This window comes from Patagioenas fasciata, chromosome 11 (assembly GCF_037038585.1).
Source record: "Patagioenas fasciata isolate bPatFas1 chromosome 11, bPatFas1.hap1, whole genome shotgun sequence".
Classification (NCBI taxonomy): Eukaryota; Metazoa; Chordata; class Aves; order Columbiformes; family Columbidae; genus Patagioenas; species Patagioenas fasciata.
The window spans coordinates 22371824-22382358 of NC_092530.1; the positions used below are offsets into that span (position 1 = coordinate 22371824).

At 47.5% G+C, this 10535-nt stretch overlaps 1 protein-coding gene and 1 long non-coding RNA gene across 4 annotated transcripts in view; one reads left to right on the plus strand and one right to left on the minus strand.

Moving 5' to 3' along the window:
- The window catches only part of FGF13 (fibroblast growth factor 13), a 239802-nt gene extending 236864 nt beyond the window's left edge, over nucleotides 1-2938 (minus strand). For 2 of the 3 annotated variants that reach the window (XM_071813568.1, XM_065846350.2), the window contains exon 1: nucleotides 1636-1999. In XM_071813568.1, coding sequence (XP_071669669.1) covers nucleotides 1636-1684 — 49 coding nt within the window. In that variant the 5' untranslated portion in view covers nucleotides 1685-1999. Of the gene's footprint in view, nucleotides 1-1635; nucleotides 2000-2818 lie in introns of those variants that run through there. The other variant, XM_071813567.1, reaches the window with a different exon arrangement.
- LOC139828856 (uncharacterized) lies at nucleotides 886-7945 on the plus strand. The gene is made up of 3 exons (XR_011740904.1): nucleotides 886-958; nucleotides 2211-2531; nucleotides 7836-7945. It is a non-coding gene; the product is annotated as an uncharacterized lncRNA (long non-coding RNA).
- Nucleotides 7946-10535: the final 2590 nt, after the last annotated feature.

Here is a 10535-nt window from a genome sequence, read left to right on the forward strand (position 1 = left end):
TTCTCAGAATATACACCTTCTGGTACACTATCACTACAGGAATCAAAGCCTTGCCTAAGCCATTATTGACTCATTAACAGTAGATACAAACGCCTTTGTCCCTGTGTTTTGAAATACACGTTTCCCCCTATAAACAGGCAATTGGAAACATGAAATTAAAATGTCATTAAAACTTGTAACTGTAGCACAAAACAGAATACATAAGATTGATTTTTAAAAAATAAGCTTTCAAGCAAGTATAGCACAAGTATGGTAAATTGTTTACGTGGAGGATTGTAACACAGTTCTAAATCATGCAAAATAATTCCTCAGAAAGGTGGGAATCCTTTGTTCTGCATCGTTTAATAAATTATTTAAAGAGCATCTTAGTGAATAAGGCCACCATAAAAACAAAACACTCAATGTCAAAGAAAACAATGTAAAGACTAAAAAAAAAAAAAATTTAAAAATATAAGGTTTTGCAATGCTTCTTAATTGTGAACTTTGTTTTGTTGCTGTGAGAAATAAAAAGAAATCTGATAAAAACTAAGGTTTTGAAGAAAAGACATAACACAGATCTGCAAAGGCAGAGTTAGGGAGAAAAGAATATTAAAGAAAAAAAAAAAGGTCTCAACAATCCAGTGTTAAACACAAACTTCCAAAATCGAGACACCAAAAAGTTTTTTTAAAAATAATAAGAACTGTTTTGATTTGATCTCTCAGGCTGCTAAAGAACTAAATGACAGGAAAGCATTCATTACATTTTATAAAACTAGGAAATAAGGAGCAGTTTTTTCCTTTTCCCGGGAGGCCAAGAGCATACCCTTCAATTGAGTTTCCCACCAGCACCGCACAGATGCACGTTTGAGCAGATGTACAGACCTATCTACAAATACACAGGAAAACTACTCGCTGGAGCCAAACCCAGCGCACACACACCAGCTACTGATCGCATCTTCCCCTACACCCCTGAGCGCAGGTAACACCGCAGAGCGAGCGACGGGGGATGCGGGGCCCGTCCGAGCTGGGGGCAGAGCCACCTGTGCATGCACCCCCGGAGAGGGACACCTGCATGCACCCCCGCAGCGGGGCACCATACCCCCCCCAGGCATGCACCCCCGGAGCGGGCACCCCCTCCTCTGCATGCCCCCAGCCGCCCCTGAGGGCGAGCCGGGTCGGGGCAGCCCCCTGTGCCCAGCCCCAACGGGGGGCGGAGGGGTCCGCATGCAACCCCCGCCCCTCGGCACCGGCGGTGCCCCGGCTCCGCGTCTCCATGGCGATGGTTTCCCCGCTCCGCCGCCCCGGCTGGGCCCGGGGCCGCCTGCAGCGCCGAGCACCCGCCCGGCCAGTGGCAGGGGAAGAAGCGAGGCCCAGCCGGCTCATCCCGGCGGAGGCTGGGGGGGGCACTTACTTTCGGCGGTGCCGCATTGAGCCGGGCCACCCTCCCCCGTGCCGAGGTGCCTGTGCAGCGCCCCTCACGCCGGGCACAGCCGGGTGCCGACTCCCCACCTGTGTCCGGGGCGGGGGTCCCCAGAGCTATAGACTTTCCCCGGAGCGGTGCCCCCCGCCCTCCGTCCCCCCAGCCCGGTAAGGTCGGGCTGTCCGCGATCGGGCCGGGGAACATGCTGTTTGTCGGAGCGGCTGCGCCTGCCTTACCCTTGGAAGCATCTTTCTCTTCTTTGGGCTTGATCACCTTCCCGCTCATAGACCCCAGCTTGGGTGGGAAAATCCCCAGGAGCGTCGCGGATTCCGGCTGGACTCAAAAGAAACCTCGGGCGGGGGGACAGCGTGCGTGTGTGGGGGGGATCCTCTACGCCGAAAAGGCAGAAATAACACCAACAGAAGGGGTGGGGAAATACAAAAGAAGAGGAGCCGGCGAGCTGCCCGCTCCCCGGCGCGGAGCCTCGGAGTCCGGCGGCGCCGCCGCGGTGCCTGTGGGAGCAGAGCGGGCGGTGAGCGGGGGGCTCCGGCAGCCGCAGCACCGAGCCCCTGCGCCGCTCGCCGAGCCGGAGACAAAAGCGATTTTCCCTGTGCCTGCCTGGCCCCGGCCCCCTCCTTCCCCCCGCCTCCCCGGCTCTGCCTCCCCTCCCCAGGGCCAGGGAAGCGCAGCCGGTCCTGGAAGTCCTACTAACCGGGGGGAGGGGGGACTTTGGTTTTTGTGGGTTGGTGCGTTGGGTTTTGTGTTTGGCTTTTTTCTTCCTTTTCGCATCCTTCCCTAATAATAATACTAGGACGGAGCAGCAGAGCTGCAGCCGCGGATAGGAGGAGGAGGAGGACGCGAGTCCCCGGCACTGCAGAAGAGGCGGCAGGTTTACGCTCGCTGGCAGCAAGGAGAGCTGGAGCTAGAGCTGCCCTCCAGCCCCCACCTTGTCCGCGCATCCCCCTCCCCATCATCCAGCCCGAGCTCCCTTGAAGCGGTACCGAGAGAGGGCAACGCGCATCCCTGCTGCCACCCAGCCTCGGGACGGTGTCCCAGCGCCGGGCTGGGAATGGCACAGACCCAGCCTGCCCTCCCGTTGGGGAGCCGCTCCCAAGCCCCCAGTCCCACAAAGGTGAGGCTCCGCGGGGTTGCATCTCTCAACATCGCCCAGTCCCGAGCCCGGCAGCCTGTTACTGCCGTCGTGCAGTGCGAAAGGCTGGGGGGGACACTGGGAGAGATCTAAAGGGAAAAGGGAGGCATCAGGCTCCCTTTAACCGAGGGACGGGCAGAGCCTGCGCCGTCCCGCTCCCAGCCACGCTGCTCTGCCCCGGGGTGTGAGATAGGACTTGGCCCCCCTCTCCCATTCCCTCTTGGGGAGGAGAAAGAGACCTCCCCAAGAGTAGCTGAAGCTCCTCTCACCTGTGCGACAAAACCTCTCTCTCTCCCGCCCCGTCCTCCTCGACAGGAACGAAACTTCCTACGACCGGGGCCGCCGTCGGGGCAGGGAGCGCGGTTCGCGGCCACCCATTCTCTGCCCACCGCGGGCCGCGCGGGGAGGGAGGGAGGTAGGGCGGGGGAAACCCGATGCAGCCGGCTCCCCTTGGAGCCTGGCTCTGCTCGGCAGCGCCCAAAATAAAGTCCAGGAAAGAGCCAGCCGTGAAGTGCCTGGGGGAGCCCCTCGCTGCGGCAACCGAACCCACTCATCTCCCCCTAAAGTGGCCTGTTTGGAGTGGGGGGACACAATGGACTACCTCTAAGACTGGCAGGGAACAAGGCAGGGAAGGGCGATATGCTCAGGGCACGGCCCTCCCCGTGGCCTCTGGGCTCTCCTCCGCTTATCCAGGCCCTACGACCGGAGAGGCAACTCGCCCGCAGGTGCAGTCCCCGCACCGGGGTGCTGGGGGTCTCCGGAAGAGGCAGCACCGCCGAGATTGCGCGGCCGCTATTTTTAGCGGAGCCGAATTCCTCCCCCTTCACTCTCCCTTTTCTCCAGCCCAGCCCCGGGGACAGCTGGAGGCAGATCGGCTTACCGTGGCCAGCGGGGTCCCGGCAGTGCTCCTGTCCCAAGAAAGGTAGCTGAGCTGCCAGGAGACAGGACATCACCTGGGTAAACAAGGAAATGAGCCACAAGCTGGCCCACAGGTGGGGTAAAGTGCCATTCCCACCTCACACAGGTGGCTGGAGATCAGGTGTGATTACAAAAATCAGGGCTCTTTAAGCTACGACTGAAGAGCCAGGATCAAAGCTGCCACTTGGAAGAATTTGTACTTACTAAATGACTTTCCCCTAAGAAATGCTCAAAGCACAAAACTGAATCCCAGGTTCCCTCAAGCAGAGCTCCTCCAGCCCTTCATGCATCTGTCTGCACCATGAATAACCCCTGCTCTCTTTGTGGAACTGAGAAATTGTCTTGGCAGGGTCAGCTTTGCTTCACAGAGATTCAGTAAGCTCTCTGATGATAGTTGACTTAGGGTGCTCTCAATATAAGGCTGTTTTACTTGAGCCTTTTCTGTGATTTTCTTTTTTAACACCTCAGAAACCTTCCAGGAAGATCAAAAAGTTGGGCTTTCTCTGGGCTGTGTCTCTCCAGTCAAACCTGGACCACTGAAATCAGAGAGCTGGAAGTAGAGGAGTGCGGAAGGAGGGATTCTTCTGTTCAGCTGAGCCCATGTTGTCAGAACTAGCCAGTGAGCCCCAGCAAGGAGATTTCAGCTCTTCGTACATCTTAGATCCTGGTTTTCTAAGGCACTTGCAGTGAATTTGATGAGAGCTACAGACAATTCACACTTCAGATCTGAGGTCTTTCCAGCACTAGAGCCTACTGATATATGCTGTGTGGAGTATTGACAGCGAACTTGGCTTATATTAACCATTCTCACCTCTGCCAGGAGATCTCTTAAATTTTCCAGGAATAGTTATTACATTGACCAAATGAGGCCTATGATCTCAAACTAAGCATTGGAAGGAGGCAGCAGCTCAGTATGTTGCAGTTGTACCTACTGATGGGCAAAGAGCTTACCCTGTTATTTTGAAAGGATTTCATTTTTCCCCTTACCAGTTTGCAAGGCTCAGAAGTGTCAGTTAAAACACTAATAAAATACAGTGTTACGCATGCAAAATGTAACAGGATTTGCATGAAGGCTTATTGCAGCCGGGGTACAGTTTGCACAGCCTTTACTTTTAAAGCTACCTTGATGGCTCAAGTATTCTAGTGGAGACTTAGGTCTTCAGATTCCCTCATCAGTTCTTTGCTTTGATGTGAGCATCTCTGGATTTGGGGTAAAACCCTCAAGGTCTGGCTTTGCAACAAAATTGTGTTAACTTACCCACAAATATTTAAACATTAATCTGAGCATTAGTACTTCTGCATGTCACTTTCCCAACTATAGAAGGGAAAAGCGTCACCTCATTGCTTTACAGCCATAATACTGGAAGCTGAGAAGCACTTGGATGCTGTTGTGACAGACCTCATACACAAGCTACATACCGCAGCCTGGTTTAGGCAGAAACTCATCTGTATGTAGCCTTGACAGGGAATTTGTACCTCTCATTGACAGCATTCTCTGAGTTTCTGAATTAGCAACAATTTCTGCACCTCCAGATAAATCAGATACCCAGAGGAAGAAGATCTAGTGATGTTTAGTACAGACAAATCTGATGTGTCCTGTGCAAATGCTGTGTAGGTGTTCCATATCCATCTGATTGGTTAAGGAGGGTTTAAATTCAAGACTCTCTTAGGTGAGGGAGTAGGATTTAAAGTCAAGTATAGTAAATTGCTCTAATTACACATCTTTTGTGCTGCTCCCAAGATTGTGATGGAGTCATCTAAACTGAATGGCAGCAAGCCAGCAAAGCAGCATCATCTATTAACAGACCCTTTTATGGTTCCTGAACTCTTGTGACCAGAGGGACAAATGTGATTGCCTAAAGCATAGCAAGGTCTCACAAGCCCCAAGAGTGAAGTGAAACATGAGGCCTTTGCAGTAGAGAGACACACGCAGCAGGTCATATTTGGGCTCTCTGAATACTTGCAGCTCTCTGGAAACAGACATGGCAGAGCTGACGTGCTGCACAGGGCTGTGCCGCTGCTGAGGGTATTTATTCCCCCAGAGACGTCGCCCAGAAGGTTCTGACTTGGCACCGGCTTGGATAAATCGGGTGTCATTTACAATCTGAAATTGTAACCTCTAAGTGCCTTCATACAACATAATTATTGCTGCTTAATGTCCAACAGTTGTACAGTTTGTCCATAAAACACATACTTGTGAATGTGCTTTCCCTGTCCTCGTAAAATATCTCTAGAGACATATACCCCCCTGAGGAATTCTGGAATTCATGTAGGTACGGTAATGGCATTGCTGCTTGGTGTAGCTTTTCCTTGGTTCTTTGGCTTTTTCTCAAGTTGAAATTTACTCTTTTCTGCAGGAAGTGGTTTGTAAAAGGTCCAGATTCTGCTCTTTTATATAGCAGCCTTTAAAGCAGTCCAAGTCTAAATGAGCTTTGTCATGATGGTTCCTTGTATTTTCCCAGTTAAATCTGAAGTAAAACTCTCCCTGCATTCAGGTGAGACAGGATTAGGCCTTAAATTTAAGATTCCAGACATGATAAAGTCTCACTAATGCAAGCACTTACTCCTCATTTTGAATTCTGTTTTTATATTCACATTGGCATCTAGAGGTATCTATTACATTATGATAAAATAAGTAAATGATTAAGTGGCCATGTCTGAAGTTTTGTTGCCACTGTTCTGTAATGATGCCTATAAAATCCATTCAAATAAATCCATCACGCATCTCCTTATTGCCTGGTCTGCCACTGTTTTAATTGCAATGCTAGGACAAATTTACTACAATTCATGTGATTTAACAGAACCCACAAAGACTTAAAGTTGAAATTAATACTAAACACAGGGCCAAAGCACAGCCTATTCTCTACCAAGCACAACATTGTTCAGCTGGATGTTTAATTTGGTCCCCATCTTATTTTTACCATTCCTGTTCCTACGCAGTCTTAAGCACTACACAGAGGCTCTTTTTTGGCAGACAGATTGCTGTGCAGAATCTTCCTCTTTTTGATTGCCAAAACCCAACTGCTATATGCAAACTGAGTTCCAACTAATGGATAGTATGGAGATTGCAGTTTAATTTCTCTAAATAATTCAGTCTGATAAACAGAGAAGCCCTAAGCACAAAGTGAATCTCTCACCTATTTACTATGAATAATTTCAATTAAAATTAATGGACATCAAGCATTCTGTGCTGTGACCCTGGGACTCTGAATTGCTTCTCTGGGCTGGGGAATGTGCTCAACACCTGGGAAATGGAGCATCTCACATTGCTGTGCAATGATGCCTCTGGCTGATCAAGCTTTGTGAGCTGCAAAGCAAATCCTGATCAAGGCTGCTGGATCAAGCACCACACTGATGTGAGGCCTCTAGCACTGGAGATCAAAGTCTTCCAGATTACTGAAATTCTAAAATAGATCAGTACTGAAGGTCTTTTCTCTTTGCATTTCGGTATATTTGCTAAACTAAATTGATCGCAGTTTACAAAGATATGCATTTCTGTAACAGAGTACGGTACTAATTTGGTGTCTAAGTAAAAACAAAAATAATTCTTCTTATGGATCTAGAAAAGCCTACAGTGTAGTGGTTTAATGTACAAAGACTACATCTCACATGCAATCTCAGAGCTTCGTTCCCAGCTAACAAATCTTTTAAAAGCTCACAGCAGACCTCGCTTTTAAACCCTGGATTTACTGAAACTAAATCATCCTGAAATACACCACAAAGTTCTGAAATAAGCGAATTTTGGCAAAATGTGTTTGAGGAATGCTAGTGGTTACACAAACATCACATGGCAAATGCAATATATTTATGAGAATCAGTGACAGTATTTAACACAATCTGTGAATTATCACTTGAAGTCTTCATTTAGCAGAAATGTTTACATAGATTTTTATCAAGCCTGGAAAGCCTGAGTAGACCTACTAAAGTTGTTTTCTGTCTCAAAATCCTACCCATATTACCTCAAGTAGATGACTGCTTGGCAGCCTGCTTTTTTTGAGGCTGCCCCTCTCCTCAAATTTGGTGAAATGCAACTGTTGAAGAAATCTCATCTCCTTTGCACCATCAGCATCTGACACCAGACCCACCATACATCCAATAACCGTTTTTCACCAGCACACTAAACCTGAATAACATTGGAAACAAGAAGAACACACATTTCCAGGTACGTGAGATGGCAATATCACAACGGGAGAATGCAAAATGGGCCACTCAGTGCTCTCTAGCACGTTTATGTAAAGACAACAGAGGCTGGAGCACTGCATGGTTTGACATACCATAGAAGCACTAGCAGCATGTTAGCCTTGGGAAGCAAAAAGACAGCTTCATCACCCTGAACTGATTCCTTGTTTCTAATCTGTGCTTTCACAGGTAAATTAAAAGATGGGAAGTTTTGTACGAAGTCTCTTCACATGACTACTGCCAGCCAGAAGCCAGTGAGAACAGCTGCAAATCAGAGACACCAACTGAGCAGAGCTGCAGCTGCACCATTTACCTTCACCTCATCCAGCCACCCTTAAGTTTGCAGAAATGCAGACATAGACACAAAATGGGTGAAGTTCAAACCTTGCAAAAATGACAGGCAGTTTATTTCCTCTCTGGGGGTGGCAGTGGGGAACATACTTAATTTAAAGAAAGTTGTTACTTGATAGCTTTTGTGAGACACCTGCAGACTGAACTTCTGCAGGTGGAGTGGGAAAAAGAGGGGGAAGCATTCAGTACCCTAACTGAAACCAGGTCCCTTGATGTCAAAACAGATATTTGCACAAGGCCTCTTCTCCGAGGCTGGTGAAAGGTTTGTTACAGAAAACAAAAAGATGAAAGACCCAGGAGTGGTTCTTCTACTATTCACACCATAAATCAAAGGGTGAAGGTGGTCCCACACCCCTCATGAATATAATAACAAGAAGTACAAATCAAATTATGGCTACTTTTTACTGTGTAAAGTAAGAGGAAAATGGACTTCACAGGGCCCACCATCCTGTGCATCACAGCTTTCCCTTTACAACTCCTTCCGCTACTTGGTCAAGTTTTAAAACTTGAAAGGTTTTGAAGTGGAACTGGAACAGAAGCTTTGATGTTTGACTCTGCTAAGATGCAGACTGGCAGCAGTGGCTGATCTCATTCCGGCCTTTGTGGAGCTGAGAGAAAACAGTATTTGAAGAGGAGGCTGGGGAGGCAAAATGTATATGATACCAAATCTGGGCCTGTAATCCAGGGGTAAACTCAGATGGACACAAAATCCCCGTGCAATGGGAGACCTGACATAAGAAACCTTGGGCTACCTCACTAACAGGCAGGCAAAGACTGTGATGAGCATTATATGACTGAGCCGCCCCTCGAGATACACCAGTTTCAGATGGAGAAAGCTAATAGAGCAACAGCAGGAAAAAGAACATACAGCAATATTTGAAAGGAAATTTGCCAAGTAGAGCTCTGACACTATTTCAGGCTTGTGTGTGCAATGATATCATAGGGTAACATTTTTTGTGCCTGACTTTTTCCTTAAGCATAGTAAAAATTAATCAGCATTTGATCTTTACAAGTCTGAGAGACAGAGAGAGGAATGTAATGATTAGTTTCTCAGACCTATTTTGCAGCTCAAAGAAACCTAAAAAAACAGTTATGCTTAAAGTTCAGAGTGGATCCTAAAAGGAAAAATGGAAAGACATTAAATTAGTCCAAGAAGCTCATCTTAAAAGAAAGTTCTAAGTGTTGCAAGAAGCCTACAGTGCACAAGGCAAGATATTTTCTGTTAGTATGAACTTGCTCTTATGCATCAAGGAGCACTAGAATTGTAGAGCCACAAAATAAGTTGCTTTCCTCTGTCATGAACCCAGTACCTGTCTACTACTTCGTGGACCTTTCCTACGTAAAATTGTCTTCCTCTTTAAAGCTCTATGCAGCTCATCCCAGATGCTTCAATTCTCTAACTTGCAGCAATTTTAAGCTGCATGTCATGAAGTTTTTTAGCATTTCCTTCACTAAGCCATGAGCTAGGTCCTGCGCTCACCCAGGATCAGGAGATGGAGCTCGCCTAATTTACACTGAGCACTTCTGCACCATTTCTCCTGTTTCCTCTGGTCACTATGGTCGTATCATGCGGGTCCAGGGCTTCCCGTTCATTTTCAACTGAGCTGAACTTGTAGCTACTTCATAAACCTCTCACATGGCTTAATCAGATGGCAGCTGGTATTTCTCATGTGTCAACCAAGTCTTGATCTGAATGACATACATAGTGTCATGAGTGAGCACAAGGAACAAAACTTTTCCCTTCTGTTTTTATAGATCTGCTCGAGTCCTCATGACCCGTTAAATTCCTCTAACACAAGGTAGATGGCTGTGACAGTGGTCTAGTAGCTAGCTTGATCTTTGAGGAGAAGCAAAGCTTTAGCTCTGAAAGTCAAGTACTACACGACCTGGAGACTTTTTTTACAAAGCAGACTTCAGGTAAGTTGGAGGATTTGGATTTGTTCAAGGCAGAGCATGTAGCTACAGCTTTTCTCCTTCAAACCGGCATTGAGTGCAGGTCCTTGCCCTGCCAACCCAGGAGGATTCTGCCTACTCATTCTTTGTAGAAAACCACAAACACTTTAGGAGTTGTTCCCCATTAAAAAAAAAAAAAAAACAAAAACCAAAAAACTGTATTTGGAGGTCATGGCTCCGAGAGGGAAACAATTTTAAACTGGTTTGTGTATATTTGAAACCTCTTTCTAAACCTCCGTATGAATTGTGTTGATATAATTGATTTTTTTTTCTTTACTTCTGTCTCCTGCCTCGTTTCAAAGCAGTAGCTAAACTGCGCATTCAGACTGGGAACGTTGCATGCAACAACTGGTATGCATCAACACCTTGCATTTTGGACTGCACCCGAGCTCAGTGCTGGTGACAGCTTTCAAATGTAGCCACAACTTGATTATTTCTTGTCATGCCATTTGGCTTTAGCCTTTTGCTGAGCCATTTCTAGATACCGCCTTGGAGCACCACTAAGAAGCAGTGCTTTTGGACTCAGCTCCCTGTTCCCCATTTCTCTCCACCAAAATTATTCCTAGGTGTATATTCTTCCTAGTT